Below are 22861 nucleotides of genomic sequence, written 5' to 3'. Positions count from 1 at the left end.
ATTTTTTTCGTTAAGCTTTTTTGTTGTACTGGTGTGACCACAAACAACATTTCCAATGATATATTTTGACTGCCAGAAATATACCAAGCCACGCTACGGTCTCACTATGATAGAATAAGCATCGACTTGCCGCCACCATTTATCGAAACTGCGCCTCGATCGTCATGGATTATCGAAACAACTTATCGGAAACGTTGAATTCAAAAGTTTATTTCGCTGGTAATCTTAAAGTAACTTAGATTGTGTATTTTTACAAACTGATTTCAATTGCTTATGGTCATACAAATATAAAATATCACTAGTTTCAATGTGATGCACACTGTTTCATTTGCTTTAGCAGCTGCTGTGAAATGATGATGATACAAGTAAATTTAGAAAGCTGGTGGTGCATTTGTGCCAGGTTTCTCAGCGACTGGCGTTACAACCATTGCCTGATTGTCGTACCCATAGTTATAGCCGACTTCAGTGACTACCGTTGTTGGTGTTGTGCTATTCTCGGCCGGATAGCGAGTGCTCACAGGCGTCGCCATGGTCACCACAGATCCTTCAGCGTCTGTCGATTGTAAAATGGGAAATTGTATTAGAATGAATGTTCAGGTAGAAGATGGTCATAAATTAGCCACTTACCTGCCACACTGTAGATCTGAGACGGCGCCCGTTCAATGTCACGGTTTATGGCATTGAAATTCTGTATGGTTGTGGCATTGAGATCCTTGCCATTGGCATTGCTCTGATATGGCTTCGAGAGCAGACGGGAGAGCAACTTTTGAATGCAACGCTTGTGGCGCAGCCAGCTCAGGCACTTAAGGAGATAGCGTATGGCAATCATTATGAGGAGTATGCTCAGCAGCAGCAAAATCAAATTCTGTGTGCTCTTGATGCTGTGTAACTCGGAATTGAGCAGCTCATACTTGTTAAAGGCTGTGAATGATTGCAAAGAGCAGTCGATTAATATTAAGTTGTTGGTTCATATTTCATACAATTATAATATTTATTTAACTTTAAACATTTTTAAAGTGGTGTCGTTTAATAATAAGTGAATTTTGAATTTAACGGCAGTCAGAGCAAGATTGAACTTGAGGAGTCTAGCTAAAAGAAAGCATAGCAAAGATCAAGCTTGCGTATTAAGTGCTGCCCATAATTAAGGAGTCTATCGGAAGGAATGCATAGCTAGAAGCTAGCTTGCATATTAAGTGTAGCCCATAATTAGTAGATGGCGTCCGACGAATGTGAGAGCGAGATAGCGCATAAGGAGTCTATCTGAATAATCTTGCGTATTAAGTGCTGCCTATAACTTGTAACTAGCCTGACTAAGCTGCAGTGCTGCCAATCAACTGCACTTTTGAAATTCATACTTTAAAGCAGTTTGTAATATTAGCTGTTCGCTGATGCCTAATAGACTAATTATAAATGCAATTATTACTCTATGATGCAGCACCTCTGAAATTGCAGTGTTATCGGCAAGTGCTTGCACGACTTATCTTTGACTCGGCAGCTTTTTATTAAAATAAACAACAAAATCTACAAACTTAGCGCTTGTATTTATTTTTCAATGGAATCTTATAAACCGCAAAAATAACTAGTTAAGAACCTCTCGACTCCCTCAGCAGACTTTGCGATATTTGCATACTCAGCCCAAACAATGAGCTAATCGATTGTTTAAATACAGCACAATTAATTGCTTGGAAAACCAATTGTGATGTAATCGATGGGGAATGCAATGTAATTACAGCACTCACCTGAGCATTCCTGGACACACATATCCGCTTGATAATTGTGTGAAGTCACATTGCAAATCCCAGCACACGGCATGCAGCTCTCCGCAAAATGCGAGCAATATTCGTCCACCACATGACAGACTTTGCCAAAGCAATCTCGGCTAGCTTCGGCGGCTCGAATGTTTCCTTGGCCCGCTGCCGCAGTGACCAGCGAGAAGCTGGGCAGGAGCGAGGCTCCAATGGAGAGATTGAGTGGACGCATTTCCCTGGCAGGCATCAGGCGATGAAGACGAAGAAGAAGTTGCCACGATTTATAAGCTGGTGTAGATTAAAGCGTTGTTTATGTCGCTTGTTTACACACAGTTAACAAGCCCCAACAAAATATTTTTGTGGCTCTTTGGCACTTTTTGTTGTTTCTTTGTAGCCACTTGGCTATGATTCATAACTCAGCCCCGCCCCTCACTTTGTGCCCCTCGACGAACTTCTTTCTTTAATTGCTGGCTTCGCTTCGGCTTCGCTTCTTCTCTCTGCGTGTGTGTGTGTGAGTGTGTGTGCCGCCTTTAAAACTTGTTTTTAACTTGGCCAAATTCCGTGCACTTTCGAACGCTTTTGGCGATCGTTTGTTTGTTTATTCAGCAACTGCACTTTGCTTTCTATTATTTTATTAATGCTTGGCAATAATTTGTGCACTTTTTTTTTATTGCTTATATTTGTTTTAGAAATTTACACGCAATTTATTTTCTACGCCAGCCGCTGGCGACTCGCTTTGAGCCACACTCAAGTCACAACTGGCAACAGCAACGATCTCGCATCGAAGTGTTACCAACAACAGCTCGATACACACACACACAGATACTCACACACACACATAGATACACTCACACACACACTTACACTAGCGAAGTTACTCACCAATACAGAGAGAAACATTAGCAAAATGTGCTCAACGAGTTGACTTGACTTTTGTTTATTTTTGTTTACTCGAAAGTATCTGGTATCTGTGAGTACGTGTATCTGCAGCTATAGATGAGACAGGTAGTCAGGCAATGCTGTCTCTCTGCATGTGTGTGTGTGTGTTCGTAACTGAGATTTCATTTCTATTTTGTTTCGATATTTTGAGTGCTGACTTTGTACCCGGTATTTTAATTCAAATTCGTCGAATTCAACATCAAGTGATAAAACCAAAAAGATTACAACTTTTTTTACTTTGCTAAAAAAAGCACCTGATAAAGCCAAGAGGCACTTGAAATGTTGGTTGACTCACGCAGACTCATTTTTATGAATGAAACTGCGGCTGGCGTAGATTTAATTATAAACAATATGCGATTTTGACGTCACCTAGCTGTCAATTTATTCGAAATTATATAAATCTGAATTTTATTATTTGCCATTTCTTTTAATTAGTGTAAAATTATCAATCTGTTTGTTAGCTTATTTCTGGCTTCATGTTCCGCATTTGTTATTCCTAGTTATATACTTAAAAAGTGTAAACACTTGTTATTATGTGTCAACAATAAAAACAATAACCTTATAGACTATCTATCATAACGCGTTTTATTTGCTATTTGTATCTTGTTGTTAAGTGCAGCTAAAACTGTTTGATGACAACTGTGCACAGTTTGAAGCATGGTGGGAAACCCGGCTAAGGTCTGACTGGATTTATTGAAAAACAAACCAAAACAAATTGCAAAGAAGTTGCATTGCATTTCATATAAAGAGTAGAAAAACAAAACTAGAATGTGCAACAATTTATTCAAGACAAAGCTTTTTAAATTATAAATTTTTTTAATTCATTGATATTGATCTACAAAACTGCTACGGACGAAACAAAGTGACCGTTTTGTGAATGAAATTGGCAGCACTTGTTAATTCAAATCTCTCACCGCGCATAACTAAATACCATCTAAACAATTTATAATACAAGTAATTTGATTTATATTTTAATTTAAGTTGTTAAAACAATGATAATATGAAACTATTTATATAATTTAATTGTTTTGAATTAACCAATATCTTTGCATTTGAAATCTTGCGATGTATCGCTAGCTGCAATTGATATCGGTATATTTGGTATATTTTGTGCTCTGGTTTGGGGCATTTTAAAATACTACTTGCGGTCACTTTGCAAGCCAAGCAACCTCTTGCCCGCATTCGTTTGAGCGGCTTTCGCTTGTTGCAGGGCTGCGAGCGCGTCAACGCAACATCGACGGCAACGGTACTGCGAATTGAGAAGCAGCAATTGCTAGTTACGGACGAAGCGAGTTCTGACTTTTGCTTGGGCTTTGGGGCAGATACAAAATTGCAGCTGCCATCGACGCGCGCGTTGTTTGTGTTTGTGCTTGTGTTATGTTTTTGAGTTCGTGTTGTTGGTGTGAATATTTATAAATAAATCGCGTGGCGTGAAAGTGAAATGCGTTGCAAGCAACATAACTAAGTGCGTGTGGATGCCGCATTGCATAGCAGCAGCAGTCTCAAGAGCAGCGCAACTAAAGCGACGCAATTAAGTGAAAAAATTTCTAAAAAATCAAGTCAGGTTTTTGCTTTATCTACCTATCTCTCTCTCTCACACTCTCGCTACGAGTTCTGCTATTGTTTATCTATTGAAAGCGACGCCGTGTCGCTCATTCAACAGCAGCAGCAACAACAACAACAAGTTGGACAGCCGCGATTCGTTCAACTGGAAGAAAGGCGCGGCAGCATCAAACTCAAAACTGAAACTGAAACGCTGCTTAGCATAAAACAGCAAGCACAACAACAACAACAATATAGCGTCCTTGAGCTCGTAATTTAAACACCTGTTCAAGCGAAACAACAACGACAGGAGAAAGAGAAGAGACAGAAGAGAGCATTTCGTACATCTGTCCATCTCACTCGCACCATAATGAATAATTTCACAACAACAACGGCCGCTGTGCCCAAAAAGGAATCACTGCCACGATCAGGACATGTTAATGAGGGTAAGCAACAACAACAACAACAATAACAGCAACAAAGACTCGTTGGATTCTTTTGCCTCAGCGAACAAATTATTTTCGTATCACTTCAAATTGGTTGCGTATGATGAGCATGGAAAGTGATGGAAGAATGGGAGAGTGGAGAGGGGAAGAGACTTGTCAATAGTTGTTGGGGTGAATTTCAAAATGTTACGCTCTTTGTAGTTGTTTTTGTTTCAAATTTTGTTTTTTTAGTAGAATCATTAATTACAGTGTGCAGGAAGTGGCACATTCGAGCTCTAATTGCTGCCACTTCTTAGTAGATAGAATTTATGTGTTGAAGTTAGAAGAGAGCTTATTAAGTGGATAAATAAAGAAATAGAATTTTAAGTAAATTATTAGAATTTTAATTAAACACTGTTAAACCTGAAGATAAATCAAATTTAGTCATTGATTGTAATAAAATATTTCAGCAGCAATTTTCAATACTTTTATAGGTCTGAATACCTTTCGCATTCTTCCCTGATGACTTTTCTGTTTATCAGAATTCAAAAAAAAAAAACTTAAAATATTTCAGAATGTTTGAGAAATTTTTGAAAAGTACCAAATATTTTGTGATTTTTGTGTATGGTATTTGTTTTGATGTTATACGAAATACAGTATTTATTGGAATGCAGTTAACAAAGCTAAATTTAATATAAAAATTGATTTAATAAAAATATATATTATTCTGAAAAGAAATACTTTAATATAATTAACAACAATTTAAAGAGCGCTCAGTTCAAAACAATTGAAGATCATAAAAACAGTATTTTGTCGCTTATTTGATTCTTATAAATATAAAAAAAAAATGTGATAATGAAATTACCCCTGGAGATTATTTTCATAGCGCAATAACTTTGTGAAAGAACGTTCATTGTTCACTAAACTTTAGTTTTCTATGCTGCCAACTGTTCAAAACATATTTATTGTAATTAATGAAATAGTTAAAGCACTCTTAAATCAGTTCAAATAAATAAACATCTCTAATAATTTTATTACCACTTGAGTTATTGCTGAATTCCCATAAACAAATCCCTTAATAATAAAATATATCTATAATAAAATAAAAAATATATCTAGAATATCGTATATATAAAATATAAAAGCTACCAATTGTAGCGAAAAATATCTAGAAATGAATCATTTTGGAGGTCTTAGACTTCGACACGTTTCTCGTTGATTAGACGCCGCATACGAAAAACTTATATAACAAATAATAAATATTTACATAAATATTTGATTAGGCAAGCCATAGAAGTCATAACAACAAACAATGGCATGAAATTTGTTACTTCATTTCACACAAGCATATTTATAGTATAATTAAGAGGGGGAAGCTCAATAATGAAATGTGGCCGTGGGGGAAATTGAAACTGTGACTGCATCGAAGCTCAAGTCTTGGGGATCAATTAAAAAAGTTCACGTTACGAGAGTCTGCGACAAGACAAACAAAAAACTGTTTTTTCGAGAGACCAAAGCGAAAAAAAAATAAAAACAAATTTTAGTCATCATATTTGTTATGCTAATCAAACGAAAGATGCGGAGAGAAACTTTCTCGACCTGTCGCAAAAAGGGTTGCTGGCAATTTGTAGTTGGGACTTTATTTTTTTGAAAGTTTTTTTCATGAAACGATAAACAAAAACAATGACCTGCCAGTCAGCAGCGGGTCAGTGACGGACAAAATTAAACACACAACATCAAAAACCAAAAAATATAATAAACAAAAACTAAATGCAAACAGTTTTTAGTTCGAGAGTTGTTGTTGTTGCCTTTTGAAAGGGAAAATGAGGTGCAAAAATGTGCTGCGAGCACTTTCCATTTGATGTGAGTAGACATGCAAAAGAAAAAGCAACAAAAAAAAAAACAGAAAAAATCAAGTAAGAAGCGCAAAGAGCTTGCCACTCATTGTGCGAGTATCTTGTATCTTAAAGATACACACATGCGCGTGCATAGCCAACAGCTGACTCCTTCGGGCAGCCGCTTCATTTGCGCCCAAGCACGCAGAACTAAAGACAAAAGACTTCTCCACATAGTCCCCAGTCGAAGCTATCCATCCAGGCTGCGGCACTCAACCGCTGGCCTCTTTTTTTTTCTGGCTTGCTTGCTGGTGACTGACAAACTGCCTGACTGACTGACTGAGTGAGTGAGAGAGTGGGGGGGAATGTTGCCAGAGAGGAGCCAGGCCAAGGAAATGGAATGAAACAGTCGACAGTTGCATGACGAGATGCCTCAACTGAACTGCCTCACTCTGAATGCAGTTTCTGTGGCATTCCTCTGCCCTCCATCCTCCATTCTCCTCCGTCCCTTTGCCTGCCTCGTTGCATGCCTCGCATGATTCACTTGTCGGCGACAGGATGTGCAAGTGCCACAAAGAGGTCTCCACTTGGTTGCAGCTTAGAGATGCCACCTAAAAGCCAAGCCAGCAAACCAACTACCTACATAATTGTTTTCGCATACAAAAGATTTTAAAAGTTTCTTTTCAAAAATGAACTTAAAGTCGCAATTGTCTTGAATTTAGCGCACTAGTTATGAAAAATGCCGTCTGCAAAACTGTTTGAAGTTGGGCAAAATTATAAACAACATATAAAAATTCTTTTATGAGTAAATGGAAAAAAATGTTAGCTTAGGTTTAGCATAAATCTTAATGTATGTTTTATTATCAATTTCACATTTTAAGCAGACTAAAACCGATGTGCAATAAGTATTAAATGTCTATAGAATATTATTATTTTTTAATATATATTAGGTACTTTCATAAACTTGTAAATGAATTCCTTAGATATTTGAGCCTAGTTTTCGTTAACATAAAAATGAATAAACAATTTCATTTTTAATGGAATTTCCAACAAACTAAACAACGAAATATTATTAAATTCCTATTGAACGTTATTTTTTAAATATATATTAAGCACTTCTCACAACTAATTCCAAAAATAATTGAATAATAAATGAATAATTTCACATTAATCATTAAATATCTATTGAATGTTATTTTATTAATTTTTGAATTATTTCAATAAAGTTTGAATTAAATTGATAAAATCTTAATATTTCACAAAGCTAACGTTTACGTTTAAATTTTTTAAATTTAAACCTATTCAAGAAAATAAAAATAAAATTTTAAGATTTTTTCAATGAATTTCAAACTTTATTCAAATGTTTTAAATTTGTTAAATTAACTAAATAGTATATTTTATTTTAAATTTATTATAGAGCAGTTTAGCTGTGATAGTAAGATGGCGGAACTGCAATCTATTTAATTCAGTGAATATTCACAATACAATACGCAGTTTAACTAAGCTGATTATATAGTACATTTTAAACAGGTTCCAGCAAGGATAAGAAGACAGCTTGATTTAAGAATGACCATGACTTAATGCAAGATAAAATGCATTTTATTTAATGATAATGAAAATATTTAATGCCAAATGATTTCACATACTTTTGAAACTATTTTTATAGCCGTTATCCATAAATTAGAACTTATAACTCTGTGAAGTTTATAAATTTTTGATCTTGATCTGAAAATTTGGTTGCGAGATGATCAAAACTGTATAAGGGATCATTTTATATGACAAAATATGCCTACAATCTGGTATATTTTGTGCTTTATAGTATATTTGGAGTGTTACTTTCTATTATTACTAAATGCTATTTATGGTATATCGATATACTACATACAGTAGTATATACTATAGTATATCGATCTACCCAAAAAAGCATTTCGTACATTTTAGTATTTTTCTGTATATTAATCTGGTATATTTATAGAATAATAGTGTTTCCGAACTAGTTTTCCCAATTGTATTCAACTAAATTTGTGTCCTTCTACTCTATCTGAATGACATTCAATTGATTGACTTACTGCAAAAAGACGCACTATGTTTTATCAACTAAACTCGATCTTACTGTACTCTTTGCAACCTGTTTGCTTAATTAGAGTATGATTTGCATCTTTAGCCTTCAAATTATTGCAGTAATTATAGCTCAAAAATATTGCTGACTAAACTGTAGTTAACGTTAGAAATTAACAAACTGGTTGGCAAGATTGTAAAACGGTTTAAGAATCACTTTGATATGTGCAATTTCTTTTCAAGTTTTATGAACTACTTAAACTAGATTTTTATGAGAAATGATGGGAAAATAAATAAAGCAGGTCTTTGTCAAGCTGCCTTGCACAACAAATGAGAACGAAAAATGTGTTTTTCGAGATATTTTCTCGAAATTAAACTAGTTGGCTGCAGTTGTTAGTAGCGTTGATTAACCTGCAACACACAATTGCTGTTTTGCAAAAGAGTACACCAAGTACTCATACTGATACTCACACTCACACTCATATTCATATTCATATTCATAGTTGAGAGGGAGAAAGCTGGCGCGTAATGAGTTTTGTAAACGCTTCGGAGCTGAACAAAACTGAAATTACGCTAATTTGAAATGGGCAAAAGTCAAGCATTGAAAACTGAAAACTGCCGAATGCATAATTATGGCCCATTCTCTTATTGCTCTGGGCCATAACACACACACATACACAACAAATCAATCAGTTAGTCAGTCAGTCAATCGATCGATCGATCAGTTGGCTAATCAGCATTTGAAACCCATAAAACTTGGATATTTTCCCAGCAGCTTCTTCAACATGATTATTTATATTATCATCATGGCCATGGCTAAGGTCAATGCTTGCTTCTGTGTGTGTGTGTGTTGCGAGGGCTGCATTTGTTGTGTTGTGTTGTGTTGTGTGTGTATCCATCAGCTGCCACATTCAAATAGTCAACTCTCGCCTTGCCTGCCACACGTTGCAGCAGTCGCCGTTGCCGTCGCCGTCGCGTCGGCGTCGCTGTTGCAGCCACATATTTGTTTGGGTCTCCTCATCGTCGTCGTCTCTTGGCTCTCTTTGGTGGCATGTTCAACAACCTTGAGTCAGGTTTTTCCACTTTCAGCCAGCTAATCAATGCATTGCAATGCATCGCAATGAAATGCAGTCGACAACCATTTTTCCTGCTTGTGTTGTTTTATTTTTTTCCCTTCGGTTTTTTTTTTTGGTAGGCTCTCATAAATTTTCACGTTGAGCAGTCGTCAACAAAAACGACTTTCCAATTTGGTTTTCCGCTCTGCTTTATAATTGCTTTGCTTTTCCTCTTTATCATATGCATCAAATGCTTTTTTTTTTACATATTCCAATTTCTTTTGCGGCTTGTGTAACTCTTCACGCGATCGCCTTTTTTGTTTTTTTGTCTTCTTCAACTTCCCCTTCGAACCATTCATGCTTAAACCACAATTTGAACTTGTTGTGGGTGTCGAGAGAATGGAAGAGATGGAAAAAAAGCACAGGTGGGAAAACCGGAGGAGGAAGGAAAAATCATTGATGGAAGCCCTAGAAAGGTTTTGCAAGTGCCACCAAAGTGTTGGCGGTTGCAAAATGCTGTGAACTGTAATTGAAATTGAATGCACTCTGAAGGTTAATTGAGGTCTCTGCTCACAGCTCTCTCTCTCTCTCTCTCGAATGTGACCAACAAAAGGGAGAAAATTGCTGTGGAAAATCACTTCAGTTAGTGGCCTTCAATTTACACACAGCAGGAGAAAAGACAGCTCTTGTATGTGGGTTAAATAAAAGCGTTTTCCACGCTGAGTTGCATTTAAAGAATTTCAGATAAATTTGCACTGAAAAAACGGATTTTAAAAAGTAATGTTATTTGGATTAAAGGGTAAAATGTTTAAGAAAAATTTTTGTCAAATGAGTAGGAACTTCTGGAAATTCAAAAATTTATATTCAAAGAATATATTTTATATAACAATTAAATGATCTTTCACATTTCTCGTAAGAAACTTCAAATAATTTATAATTCAATAAAGAGAGAGAAATTTCTGTAATTTGCAAAGAAATTCAATTCAAAACTTTATATTCAAAGAATATGTTTTAAACAGCCTCAAATAAATAATGAAGAGAATGAAAAATTTCTGTAAATTGTAAAAGAAATTCAGATTAAATACAAAATTGTATATTCAAAGAATATTTATTTTATAATAATTTAATGATCTTTCACATCTATCGTAAGCATCTTCATTCTCTTTAATGAAATAAGAATTAATTATAGTAAATATTAAAAATAAATGATTTTTCATATTTTATAAAAGCATCTTTATTAAATTGCTGTGTGTTAAATAAGAAATTATTTAAAATGTGCCTTAAAATTAATTTAGCAACATTTCGAAACGTATCTAAAATGTTTCTCACACTTCCCACAAGCTACTGAATGAAATTAACATTGTTCTTTTCAATAAACTGGTTTAATAAAGAACAGAACAAGAGCTAAACCTGTTGGCCACAGTCTTAGTTATATCATTATGCAAACAATGAATTGGCTTTTGAACCGGTTAGTAATCAGTTCAATGCATTTCATCAGCACTTTTTTTTGTTGAATGAAACGTCACATTTATACTAAAATAATTAGAAATAATTAAATTCATAAATCCAAAACACGTTCATAATATGTAATCCATAATAATTACATATCATAAAGAATCTAGTAAATTCAAAACCCGTTTGAAAAGTACAAAAATCTTCGTTTGTGCTGCGGAATTCGAACAATTAACACCATCAAAATGTAAACCAACAACTTTTTGGCGATCAGCTGAGCGAGCTTTTGGAATTCCTTTGAACTCGCTGCATGACGCATTCGGACTCCATTGCGTTGCTGACTTACTAACCCAACCCGTTGGGCTTGAGGTTCTCTTTTTGGTCAAGTCAATAAACTGCTGGCGACCCACATTGCACCACACACAGTGTGTGTGTGTCAATTGTTTTGTTGTCTTTCCAAAGAGAGGAGGTCAACTGTTATTTGGCGCAAAAAGAAACCCGTTTCAGGGCAAGATAAATACGCATATTTAACAAAAAAAGCAACAAAAAACAATTTCCCTGAAATAAAAAACAGAACTCCACTGCGACTTCGACTCATAAATCAGCTGTCATTCGTTTTACGTGAGCTACTCGCTTGGCTTATCAATGAGTTCGCGTATCTTAGTATCTCAAAGTATGTGTGTTCAACAGGAAATCAAAAGAATTTCAAATTTCGTGTGTGACAAGTGCATTTTCGTTATTTTCGTCATTTTGCAGCTGCATCGACTTATTTGCAACACTTTTACGGCCTTGCCCATTTCCTGCGACTCTTAAATACAATATGATAGTAATGCATATAACGAAAAGCAAATAAAGTAACAATAAATAATGAGAAATTATTTAACGGCTGGGTGTAAAATGTACAGTAAGTTAACGTCAACATTTGCTGACCGCTCGCGAGACAAAGTTTAACTCATTTTTACCATTTTTATTCGCCATACGTTGTGCATAATAACGAGTTCGAAGGGTTTCTCTTGGGTGTGATAGACTAGAAAAATGCTCTAGACTTATTTGTGCCATTTAATAATAATTCTCTGTTTATTTATCATTAGAACTAAAGAATTTTTAATACAATTTTTTTGTTCAATTTTACTAATTTTACTATTATTTATTAGATTTAGTATTTAATACAAGATTTAACTGAATTTAATATAATAAAATAGGAAAAGAAATAAACAAAATTTGCTAATTATAATCATGAGTAGTATTATTATCATTCTTCATTATCAATCATTTCAATAAAAGGCTTACCGTTAGGCTACGCATTACCATTTTCATTATTATTAAAATTGTTATTAGCTTAAGTTCTACATTTTAGATTAATAATAGGGATCCTTTTACTCACCTGAACTCAGAAACTTCTCTTTAAAGCCAATAAAAAAGAATGTCATTCTGCGTATAATTATCCTTATTGTTGTCATTAGGTTTACACCTAAAATATACATTAGCATTATTATTAGAATGTGTATAACATTATTAAAAAAAAAGCTGGAGCAAATGGAATTCAATAAAATACTATTATTATGCTCGATATATTATTATTATCATTGTCTGTTGCATTACCATTAAATATTTTTATTAGAATAACCTTAAAATTTGATACTGGAGATTTTTTGCTTAACTTACCCTGTTTATTAAATCAAAAATCTAGCATCAATAAACACACATACTTCCTTTAGATTTGCTATTATCGTTATCCATGAACACTGCCTTTAGAATCAATCACATTATCAAAATAAATGTTGCCTTTTGTTGCGCTTAAGCTCAGCGGATTTCCGCCCCTCGAAATGAGCATACCCTTTGTAATCAACGGCTTACAGGGTATGCGTAGCACTATTAAGCAAAAAAGCAAAAGCCAAGCGCGCAGACGAAAGAACAACAGAGAAGACAGAAGAGACTTAGTAAGTAATATGTATGCTGAAAGCACAATAAACATATGCCACAACGGTAGAAGCGTGATCGGAGGGTGGGGGGAAGGCAGCATATATAGCTGGGAATATGTACATACGAAGAGTACATACGAGTTGTCGAAGTCAGCGCAAAAAAAATGCAGTGATGTGTAAGACGAGAGGTTCAACCGGAGCAATCACGTCGAACGGGCACAAATAAAGCACGAAAAAAAAAACAGAAACGAGAGAATAAAAAAACGATACATTGGCTGTTGTTTATGCAGAGCAGCAGCTACAAAATTGGTTGGAATCATATGCAGGGGCACAAAATACACACAGACGGACAGAGAGACAGAGAGACAGACATTCAGATACTTTGTGTACTTAATCTACTTAGGTTGTTGCTTTGGTCAGTCAGAAATCAAATGGAAAAGCAAACAGCTAAATTGATTATGTTTGCAAGTCTTGCTTTCTTTCCTCGCTCTCTCACTCGTGTCCCCCTCGAGCAGCAAACAACGAGTTGCACTTTCAGTTCCGCAAATTGCAGTTAATTAAGCAACAGTCGAAGATTAGAACGGGGAAGAGAAGAGCAAGAGAGTTCATGCCACATAATTCAACTAGAGGCAAAAGTTGCTCTAATTGCAACATGCAGCAAATAGGGAAACCAGTTTTCCCACATCTACGGTCAGAGTTCAGCTAATTGCTGCCAAGTCAAAGAACCTTTAAATTAAAGCGATTGTCTTCAAGTGTCGCATAGATAACGCACTTATGATTGACTACGACTCCCTCTTTCTCCCTCTCTTTGAAAACTGTTCAACTAATGAGTGCAGTAACTTACGAGTGTGAATACACTCAATGAATACTCTAACACTCAATTATATTATCGACTTACGAGGGACGTGTGGTTTAGTAATAAAAAATATCCTCAAATGGAGAACCTTTAAAGAAAGAATATTACTTTTAAAGTAAGTAAATTAAGGTTCTTAAAATTCATCATTTATGTTAAAAAGAAATTATATTATGAACTAACAAAGGATGTGTGGTTTTATAATGAAAAAAATTCTCAAATGAATAACTTTAAAAGTATAAAAATTACTTTTAAAGTAGCAAAATGATTTATAGATCAACATTAAATTAAGGTTATTATTAGTTACAAAAATAACTATTAAATATAGAAAAAGTGACTTGTCATAATAATAATCTTAGACTTTATTCACTTCAATTGTCTTAAAAAAATTGATCACCACAAAAACTGTAAAATCGAAGGCGATTCTTAAGTGGGAAAGCATTGAATGCTTTTTAACGACAATATGAAAGAAATAAAGGTCAATGATTTCGATCTTAGAAATGTTTATTTAAAGTGAACTCAAAGTTAAGTGTAGAAATAAAGAAAATAGTTGATTGCGCCATAAACGACAAGAAAGATCTATAAAAATCAGTTTGCGTTTAAAATCTTTTTATTGATGAAAACTTTATGTGTTTTATGAATTCGTTTTTAAGTAGAAATTCGCTATCTTAGAGATACATGTACGGTCAGTTAAATGAAGAAATTGTTGGAAAAGTACGATAAGATAAAATAAAGAAATGAAATGAGAACAAATGTGATAATTGGAAAAGTTGAAAGAGCCAATGTCTACCTGATGACTAAGAATGCTTGGACAAACCTGAAACTTAAAAAGATTTAAGATTAACTTAACAGGTTTTGCTTGAGAGAAAATATGTGCTATATACCATATTTTGCAGCAAAAATAATATTGAATTACTATAGAAGAAAAAACTTCAGCACTTTCTCAAATAAATAAAAATATAAAAACTATTGAAAAAGAGAAATGCGGAAATGATTTTGCTGCTTATCGTATTCGCAAATATTTCCAGTTGTAATTTAATGCGAAAGTTGATAACACTTAATGTTCAATATTATTATAGAAGAGGGAATACTTCACTTAACTTTTTCTGCACACATATCGCATATCAAATCGTAAAAAAGCAATTAGAGGAAGCACTGGAAATGATTGTAATAAATACAAACAAAAGAATGAAAAGTAAATTTCGCTGCTGGCTTCTTGAGAAGAGGTTGGCAAGTTTGTGGCTCAATAAACAGCTCAATAAGTGAGAATCACTTTGATTGTCTTCCAACAGATGTGGAAGTCGCACTTGAGATGTTTTGCGGCCACTTTCGTCTGGCACCTTCCATTTTTGTGAGCAAGTCTTTAGTTGCTGCCCCCTAAGGCAGGCAACCAATTACCAACTGCTCTCCGACTAATGATAAATGACAGCGAGGCATAAACAGAGCTCCAAGTTTTCAAGTTGCGCCCCTCTTTATAAGCTGACAATCAACAGCAAAACGAAAATTCTTCTTTACACAGACACAACTTGCGGTCACACAATTAAAAGTACATTTTTATACCACGCTTTCGCCTTATCAACAAACAAAGATCTCGCTGCCCGGCAAATCGATCAAAAAGCTGACATCCGCTGTCCGCCCTCAGTTCTCTTCCCCTGCTCCACTTCTTCGCTCTTGTTTTATTGCCACATCAAATGCATTTCCGTGAAACACAACGAAACATGTGCATCTTCTGTGGAATTTCTTTGTTCGAAGTGCCCCCAATATTTGAGAGCAAACAGGGAGACTGGAACTGAGACGGAGACGGAGATGGAGATGGAGACTGGAACGTGACTCATCGAGTTTCCAATCCTTAACATAAGTGTGTGTGGGGCTTCATTAGATTCGGCTTGTAATTTGATAGGCTGCGTGTTGTGGCTGTTAAGTATCTTTATGAAATGTAATCAAGTTCGGCCAGAGCTGACAGTTTATTGCCCATCAAAAGGTGATTAGAGGCAACCTTAATAACTTAAGCACATCTCTCCCCTCACTCTCTCTCTTGCTGAGTCAATTCTTCATCTCATTTCTCTACGCTTTTCTCATTGCAGTTTGCAAGGAATGGCTCGTGCGTGAGGACGGCGCTCTGGCCTACAAGTTGCAGTCCCAGGAGAGTAAGTTTCCAACAAGCGATTGCATTTTTTCGTTATACTGATTACTCTCGATTGCAGTTAACGACTTTTATAAGGGCAATCGCTATCGGAATGCCGTGGTCCGCGAAGATTTCCCCACGGCTCTGCATGAGCAAATTAAGGAAACGGAGCAGGCCCAGCGCCAGGTGGAAGCCTATCGAAGACGCCTCACTGAACAGTAAATCTACCTTTTATGACTTTACTTCAATTTGCTCAACTCATAACTCTCTTGTCATATCTCTATCTCTTCACATCAGGGAGGAGCACGATAAACGCGTTGCCAAAGAAATCGCTGACAAGCTGGAGCGTGATCTCCAGGAACAGCAGCAGAAGGAGCTGCAGCAGAGCGAACTTATAGCACAGAAAATGCAGGTGAATAACAAACTATTATCGCATATTGCGATTGCAATCGATGTGATTGCTTTTGAATCAAATTTTCATATCTTAGAAGTCAAAACGATTTGGCAATAATTCTTGTAGTAATGAGAAACTAAAGGCAGATAATTTAATCTCTAATTTTCTTATTCCCTTAGTAGTTGATCCTGATCACAAGACTATAGGAAATATCTAACCAATTACATAACTGAAGCATGATAGTAACTTCATATTCTGTTAAGTTAACAGTCACATAAATGTAACATTCATTTAACAAGATTTAACTTAACACTAACGAAATGTAATCTGACTGTTAACAGAATATATTCAGATTGCTTAAAATAAGTTGTGACTGTGTCATTTTTTTTTTTTCATAATTTTAACATTAGTTGTACAAAAGTTAACATAACATTATCATAATGTAAACAGACTATTAACAGAATATATTCAGATTCTTTAAAAAAAAGTTCGGTAACAAAAGTTTAACATTGGTTTAATAAAAGTTAACATATCATTAACCAAATGTAAATGTGCTGTTAACAAAATATATTCAGTTTCCCTAAAATTAGTTGCCATTCTATTAACTTTAGTTTTATTTTTTATAACTCTAACATTTTGTTAACATAAATTTAAAATTGACTTAACAAAAGTTAACCTAACATTACCATGATGACAGTTAACAGAATATTTTCAGATTCCCTAAAATAAGTTGTCATTGTGTTAACTTTTGTGTTGTTTTTTAAAACAAATTTTTTAACAAATTCATAATTTGAACATACCCTTAACATTATGTTATCAGAACAATATTTCAAACTTTACGAAACAACCAAAAAATGTTATTTATGAATAAAAACAGAAGCCTAACAAAAAATAGTGAGATCTCGTAGCCTAAGTAAAGCTAGAAAAATAAAATATTATGATGGATTTTCACTTTAAAGGTTTGCATAGAAAGTTTTGAAGTAATTTACATTTTTCCTAAGTTAATGATTAATTTATTTAAATACAATAATTTCTATTAAATTTTCAAACTACTTACTATACTTTAAAATTATTAGGCATGTAATTATTTAGAAATCAAGTGAATATTGATGATAAAAACAAAAATAATATGTAAATCAAATGGCAAATGCGATCTGAAAGTCTTCTCATTATCTATGCGAATTAAAGCGGCACAAAATCAGTTTAATTGGTTGCGCTGTGTAGTATTCATTAAAGTAATCATTCGTTCAATTAATTGCAATCAACAACTGTTTGTTATCTGCAGGAGATCTATGTGAATCTGCCGCCCGTGCCGCCGCCAGCAACACGCGATAAAAGTCGTCCACCGCCACGGCCAGCCAAAGCAAGTATACATCAACAGCAACAGCAACAGTTGCAGCAGCAGCAGCAACAACAACATCAGCTATTGACCAATGGCAGCCTTGAGCCCAGCACCTCACAGCAGGCTAGATATCTCAGTCAGCAACAACAGCAGCAGCAGCAACCATTGCAGCTGCAGCAGCAACACTTTTCACAAACAGACAACTATGTAGGACTATCGCTCATACCAAATATACTAGAAATGCCAACAGCAGCCGCAGCAGCAGCAGCAGCAACACCAAGTAGACAAGCACAACAACAAGCACACGCACAGTTACAAACACAACAACAACAACACAATAATCAGCTGTTGGTGAGTGATGCTGCTGTCGAGCACGCGCCACATCAGCAGCAGCAACAACAACAGCTACAACAACAGTCACGCTTCCATCACGCTCATGCACCACAGTCACATCAATCCGCACGTCGCATCAACAGCAACAGCAGCAATAACAACACAACTACATCCCAGCACAACAACAACACACCTAATGCTATCAATCAGTCGCAATCGCATTCGCTTTCGCATTCGCCCGACATCGACTCCATCGATGAGCTGGTGGATTATGCCGATGTTGCTGACAGCATACGCAACATGTCAGCAACATCGGCGGCAGCAGCAGATGCAGCAATCATCGAACGTTCCGCTTCCAATGAGAACTTACTTCGAACCGAACACAAATTTCAGAAACTCTCCCCGGAAAAGTACGATCAAATGGTGGGCAACTTTGCCCTCCCAAATGCCAAAGCTGTCGAGCGGCACATGCAACAACATGCCGACGACATTGAGCTCTACGTGGATCTCTGCGAGTACGGCAGCCTGCGGGACATCGGAGTGCCCGCCGAGGAGGCGCTGGAGATGAGCAAGAAGCTCAAGCAGGAGCAAAAGGATGAGGTTGGTTTGCAAAGTCTCTTATTTATTTATAATACTTTTGTATAATTCATGTAAGATAATTTATATTTCATTATAAGATAATTTATAAGTCTGGTTAATTTGTAAGATAATGTATTTTTATAATGTAAATGTACATATATAAAAACTAACTCTACTAAACTTATTGCTCACTTATTTCTAACAATAACAATCATAATATTGAAAAGAAAAAACACCTAAAAAAAAAACAAACAAATGAAGGGATTGAAATTAATTCTTAAATACTAAACTAATTTACTTAGAAACAACTAAATTTACATAACAATTACAATATTAAACTTTTATGATAAGAAACTAATTTAAATTAAAATAATATTGAGAAGACAAAGACACTTATGAAAGGTTAGAGTATAAAAGAACAGTGCGGAATTATTCTTAAAATATACCGAATTTTTATATTGTAAAATACTTAAATATACCGATGGCAATATTTGGTATATTGATAAGAACTACATTCAAAATATACCATAGAGTACTAAACTTAACAATATCTTATACAATTCTTAAATACTAAATTAATTTACTAAGAATGATCTATTCAAACAAATTTACATAACAATAACAATCTTAAAGTTTTATGCTAAGAAACTAATTTAAATTAACATAATATTGAGAAGACAAAAAAACGTATGAAAGTACAATGAGGAATTATTCTTGAAATATACCGAATTTATATACCGTAAAAAATATAAAAATATACCGATGCCTATACTTGGTATATTGATAAGTACTACATTCAAAATATACACATAGAGTGCTAAGCATAACAATAACTTATACAATTTTTATCGGTTCGCTTCAAAGTTTTCCAGAATCATAAAATCTGTTGTTATTATTGTACAACTTTATATAAAATATGCATAAAGTCCGACTTAAAAACTGTTTATTAAATAGAAAAATTGAATTTATAAGAATAATATCAAATAATAATATTCGAATTCTATGTCAAAGAAATTCATTTAAAGAAATATAATAATAAGGGAGAAGTTTCATGTATACTTCTCCTATAAAATGAGATTTGAGATAGGTTTATGTACTTAAATACTAAATTAATTTGCAAAAGTAAGCCAATTTATTTAATTCTTATCAATATTTCTTACAATTTTAGTTAATGAATATAATGAGAATAACAATAATGATTATATTTATAGAAATTTAAGTACAAGCATAAAAACTAATCTTTAAATACTAAAAAATACAGCTAAGACAAACTCATTTCTTTAACCATTATCATAATCATTTTTAATTTCATTATCTAACTTCACAGATACTGGCTCGTCGTCTACAAGCTATAGAGAGCAAGGACAATATGCGACAGGAGCAGCGCGATCGAATGCTGGCCATCGAGGCGCAGGACAAAGAGCTGGCCAAGATGCTGCAAGAGCGCGTAGGTTCAAAATTAAATAACATACAAAACTCGAATACTAATAAAGAGAATTTGTTTATCTAGGAGAAAGCCAAAGTGAAGCGGGCCAAGGAGAAGGCGCGTCTGCGCAAATCACAACAGAAGGAAGCAGCCAACGGCGGCAACAGCAGCAGCAGCAGCTTGCTGTGTGGCACCAATGGACTTGCCTCGCATTGTGGTCCGCTGTTGTCGCTGCCCCAGGACTGTATGTCGGCGTCATCGTCGACGTCACAAGCGCAGCTCGACATTGATGTGGAGGCCTATTCGAATCCCATTGATGTGCTCAACAGCAGTCGCCAAGCGCAGGAGCAACAGCGCCAACCAAACGGACTGCTCACCAATGGCAGTCTGACACGTGACAGCAGCTCGAGTCAAGGCTCGATGCAGCGTCAACAGCGACAGGCAGCTGCTGCAGCACATAGTCTCAATCGTGGCGATGATGACATCTACACGTTGCCTGTGGACAGCTGTCGTCTAGGCATCCAAGGCCAGCGACCCATCTCACTGCACATGGCTGCGGAAACAGTTCAACAACAGCAACAACAACAACAGCAGCACAATTCGATGACGCGGTAAATTTATTATTAACTCATCTATTTTCGTTTCTAAAATTCTCTTTTGTTCTATTGCAGTTCGGAACACTTTGGCTCGGAGGCGGGCTCACATGACAGCACTTTGTCCAGCGGTCACGATGTCTCGCCCCATATGAAGTACTCAAAGTCTGGCGGCAACTTTGGTATATATGTATTTAAACGATGCAAAACTGCAGAGTGTAACTCTAGTTATTAATTCTATCATGTGTTTATAGATCAAAGCGCCAGCCCCACGCCGCCTTACATGCCAATTCAGGGTACACGCCGATCGAATTCAAGTGAAGATCGTAAAAAGAAATCCAAGGACAACAAGTGCACGCATCAATGAATCATCAACATCAGCAGCAGCAACAGAAGCAGCAGCACATCATTATCTATCATAGATTATACTAGATATCAACTACTCAACTAACCACATTTTATATACAATACGTTTTGTTGATATGCGCTCTCAACATTTAATCGAAACTTGCATCAAAATGACAATGAAATTGTTGCTCATCTCTTTACCATCTCCAATTTGTAGTACTTAGTTATGATAGCTTAGACTTTTTAGCTATATTTGTATTGTAATAATATTAATGTTGTGTATGCTCGGATCCACAGACAGCTCAGCTTTGGGTTTACAATAAATATTTTGTCAATAAGTCAAATGTGCCTGCTTTTATTTATTAACTGGAACATTCAATTCAATTCAATGAAAAATCTATCAATTGAATAAACATACAATCAGATAGACCTATAAAATGTTAGCATTTGAAATTTATAGAGTTTTCTTCTCCTTGACATAGATATCAATTAAATAAAACAGTTTATAAATTGTTTACATAATTAAATTACATTTATTTTGAGTTATTACATAAATTGCAAATGGAAATATTTTTAATAAATGTTCACAACTTTTTTTGTAAATTACAATAAAGTTTAATATTTATAGCATCGGAAGACAATGTTTCATTATATTATATTTATAACTGTTACACTTCAGAAAAAGTTGTTAATTCCGTTTGTATTTGTGAATTTTTGTGATTATATTATTTATAATCGTTTAATAAGGAAAATGTGTATTGCATTTAGAAGCTTATTCATGAAAAGAAATGGGATCTCTCAAAAAGAATGCGAAATTTCCGAATATAGTAAATGACGCATCCATCATTTCACTCTGCAAATAAGTAAAAAAACATTTTTAAATATATTTAGAGAAAGTTGTTAAGTTCTCGATACTAATTACATACTTACAATACAGACATTATTCAGAATTTCGCTCAGGAATTGAATCAATTCTTTCTTTCTGGGAAAGTACTAATTAAAAACATTAAAACTTTACCAATTTCCAAGTTGTTGTTGGTATTCTTCTTTATCCAGTCTTTAATCCCGTGTTCTTCGTTTTTTTATTTTGTTTTCTTTTTGTTTTTTTGCTAACATCAGCAAGTCTGCGTCCAATACCGGAGATCAAAACTTGTGAAACTGGTATTAAAAGTCACAAGTTAGGGTCTCAGGGAATCAGCCATACAAACATTTGCACATGTCACTAATACCAATATATGTGGAGCAAATATCCATAGATCAAAGACAGATCTAATATTTCATAAACATAAGTTATATATTTTGTTTTAAGCACTTTCTCACACACACACACACACATTGTATGGCTGGGAAACTTGTATGGAAACTATTGTGTGTATGTGTGTGTGTTTTAATTTGTTGGAGGGGGAAATTTGGTTGTCTTTGTGGCTTATAGTCAAGCAAAGAAAGCTAGCATGCTGTATAGTATGATCTATAGTTACTACTATACAACCTACTACCTCAATTTGCCAGAGAGAAAAAGGTCCTTGGTGTAGTCCTTTTTGCTTAACTGGTTGTCATTCGTTTGGTTTCTGTTTTGGTTTTGGTTTATGCTTGTGTGGGTTTTGGTTTTGATTTTCGGGATGGGCAATTAAAAGGACGAGAAAACAATGAAAGCAGCAAAAAAATAAATACGTTTATATTTTTATGAAGAATTTTTTCGATTGGATACAAAAATTCAATAGATATATTATTCTGTTATTTGTTTATCAACAAAAAATATTTCAAGTCTGGTTATCAAATAAAATAGAACACAAATTTCAGGGAACTTAATTTGTATTTGATATGAAGATGATATTATTTTGTGTTTATATTTATTTGATTTATTTTTTAACATTTTTTGTGCAATATTTATA

The 22861-nt window shown here is 34.8% G+C and overlaps 2 protein-coding genes across 5 annotated transcripts; one reads left to right on the top strand and one right to left on the bottom strand.

The window, feature by feature from the left end:
• Nucleotides 1–190: 190 nt before the first annotated feature.
• LOC133850925 (protein grindelwald) lies at nt 191–2527 on the bottom strand. The gene is made up of 3 exons (XM_062287181.1): nt 1740–2527; nt 628–921; nt 191–553 (listed from the first exon to the last, which is right to left on the bottom strand). The coding sequence occupies exons 1-3, from the start codon at nt 1993–1995 to the stop codon at nt 372–374; spliced, it is 732 nt and encodes a 243-aa protein (XP_062143165.1). The 5' UTR covers nt 1996–2527; the 3' UTR covers nt 191–371.
• Nucleotides 2528–3864: 1337 nt separating this feature from the next.
• Nucleotides 3865–21325, top strand: LOC133838996 (J domain-containing protein DDB_G0295729). 4 transcript variants are annotated; one of them, XM_062270298.1, is made up of 10 exons: nt 3865–4675; nt 15914–15976; nt 16034–16172; nt 16252–16366; nt 17634–18041; nt 18417–18623; nt 19930–20049; nt 20113–20639; nt 20700–20811; nt 20876–21324. In XM_062270298.1, exons 1-10 carry the CDS (start codon nt 4600–4602, stop codon nt 21041–21043), a joined length of 1935 nt encoding a protein of 644 aa, XP_062126282.1. In that variant the 5' UTR covers nt 3865–4599; the 3' UTR covers nt 21044–21324. The 4 variants fall into 4 exon arrangements, with proteins under 4 accessions (XP_062126282.1, XP_062126267.1, XP_062126292.1 ...); XM_062270308.1 differs by having other exon boundaries at nt 3866–4675; nt 17634–17897; nt 20876–21323; XM_062270283.1 differs by having other exon boundaries at nt 17634–18623; nt 20876–21325.
• The last annotated feature ends 1536 nt before the right edge of the window (nt 21326–22861 follow it).

The sequence above is a fragment of the Drosophila sulfurigaster genome, chromosome 2L (assembly GCF_023558435.1).
Source record: "Drosophila sulfurigaster albostrigata strain 15112-1811.04 chromosome 2L, ASM2355843v2, whole genome shotgun sequence".
Classification (NCBI taxonomy): Eukaryota; Metazoa; Arthropoda; class Insecta; order Diptera; family Drosophilidae; genus Drosophila; species Drosophila sulfurigaster.
Note: the sequence above shows the minus strand (reverse complement) of the source record. Positions and strands in the feature narration are given on the sequence as shown.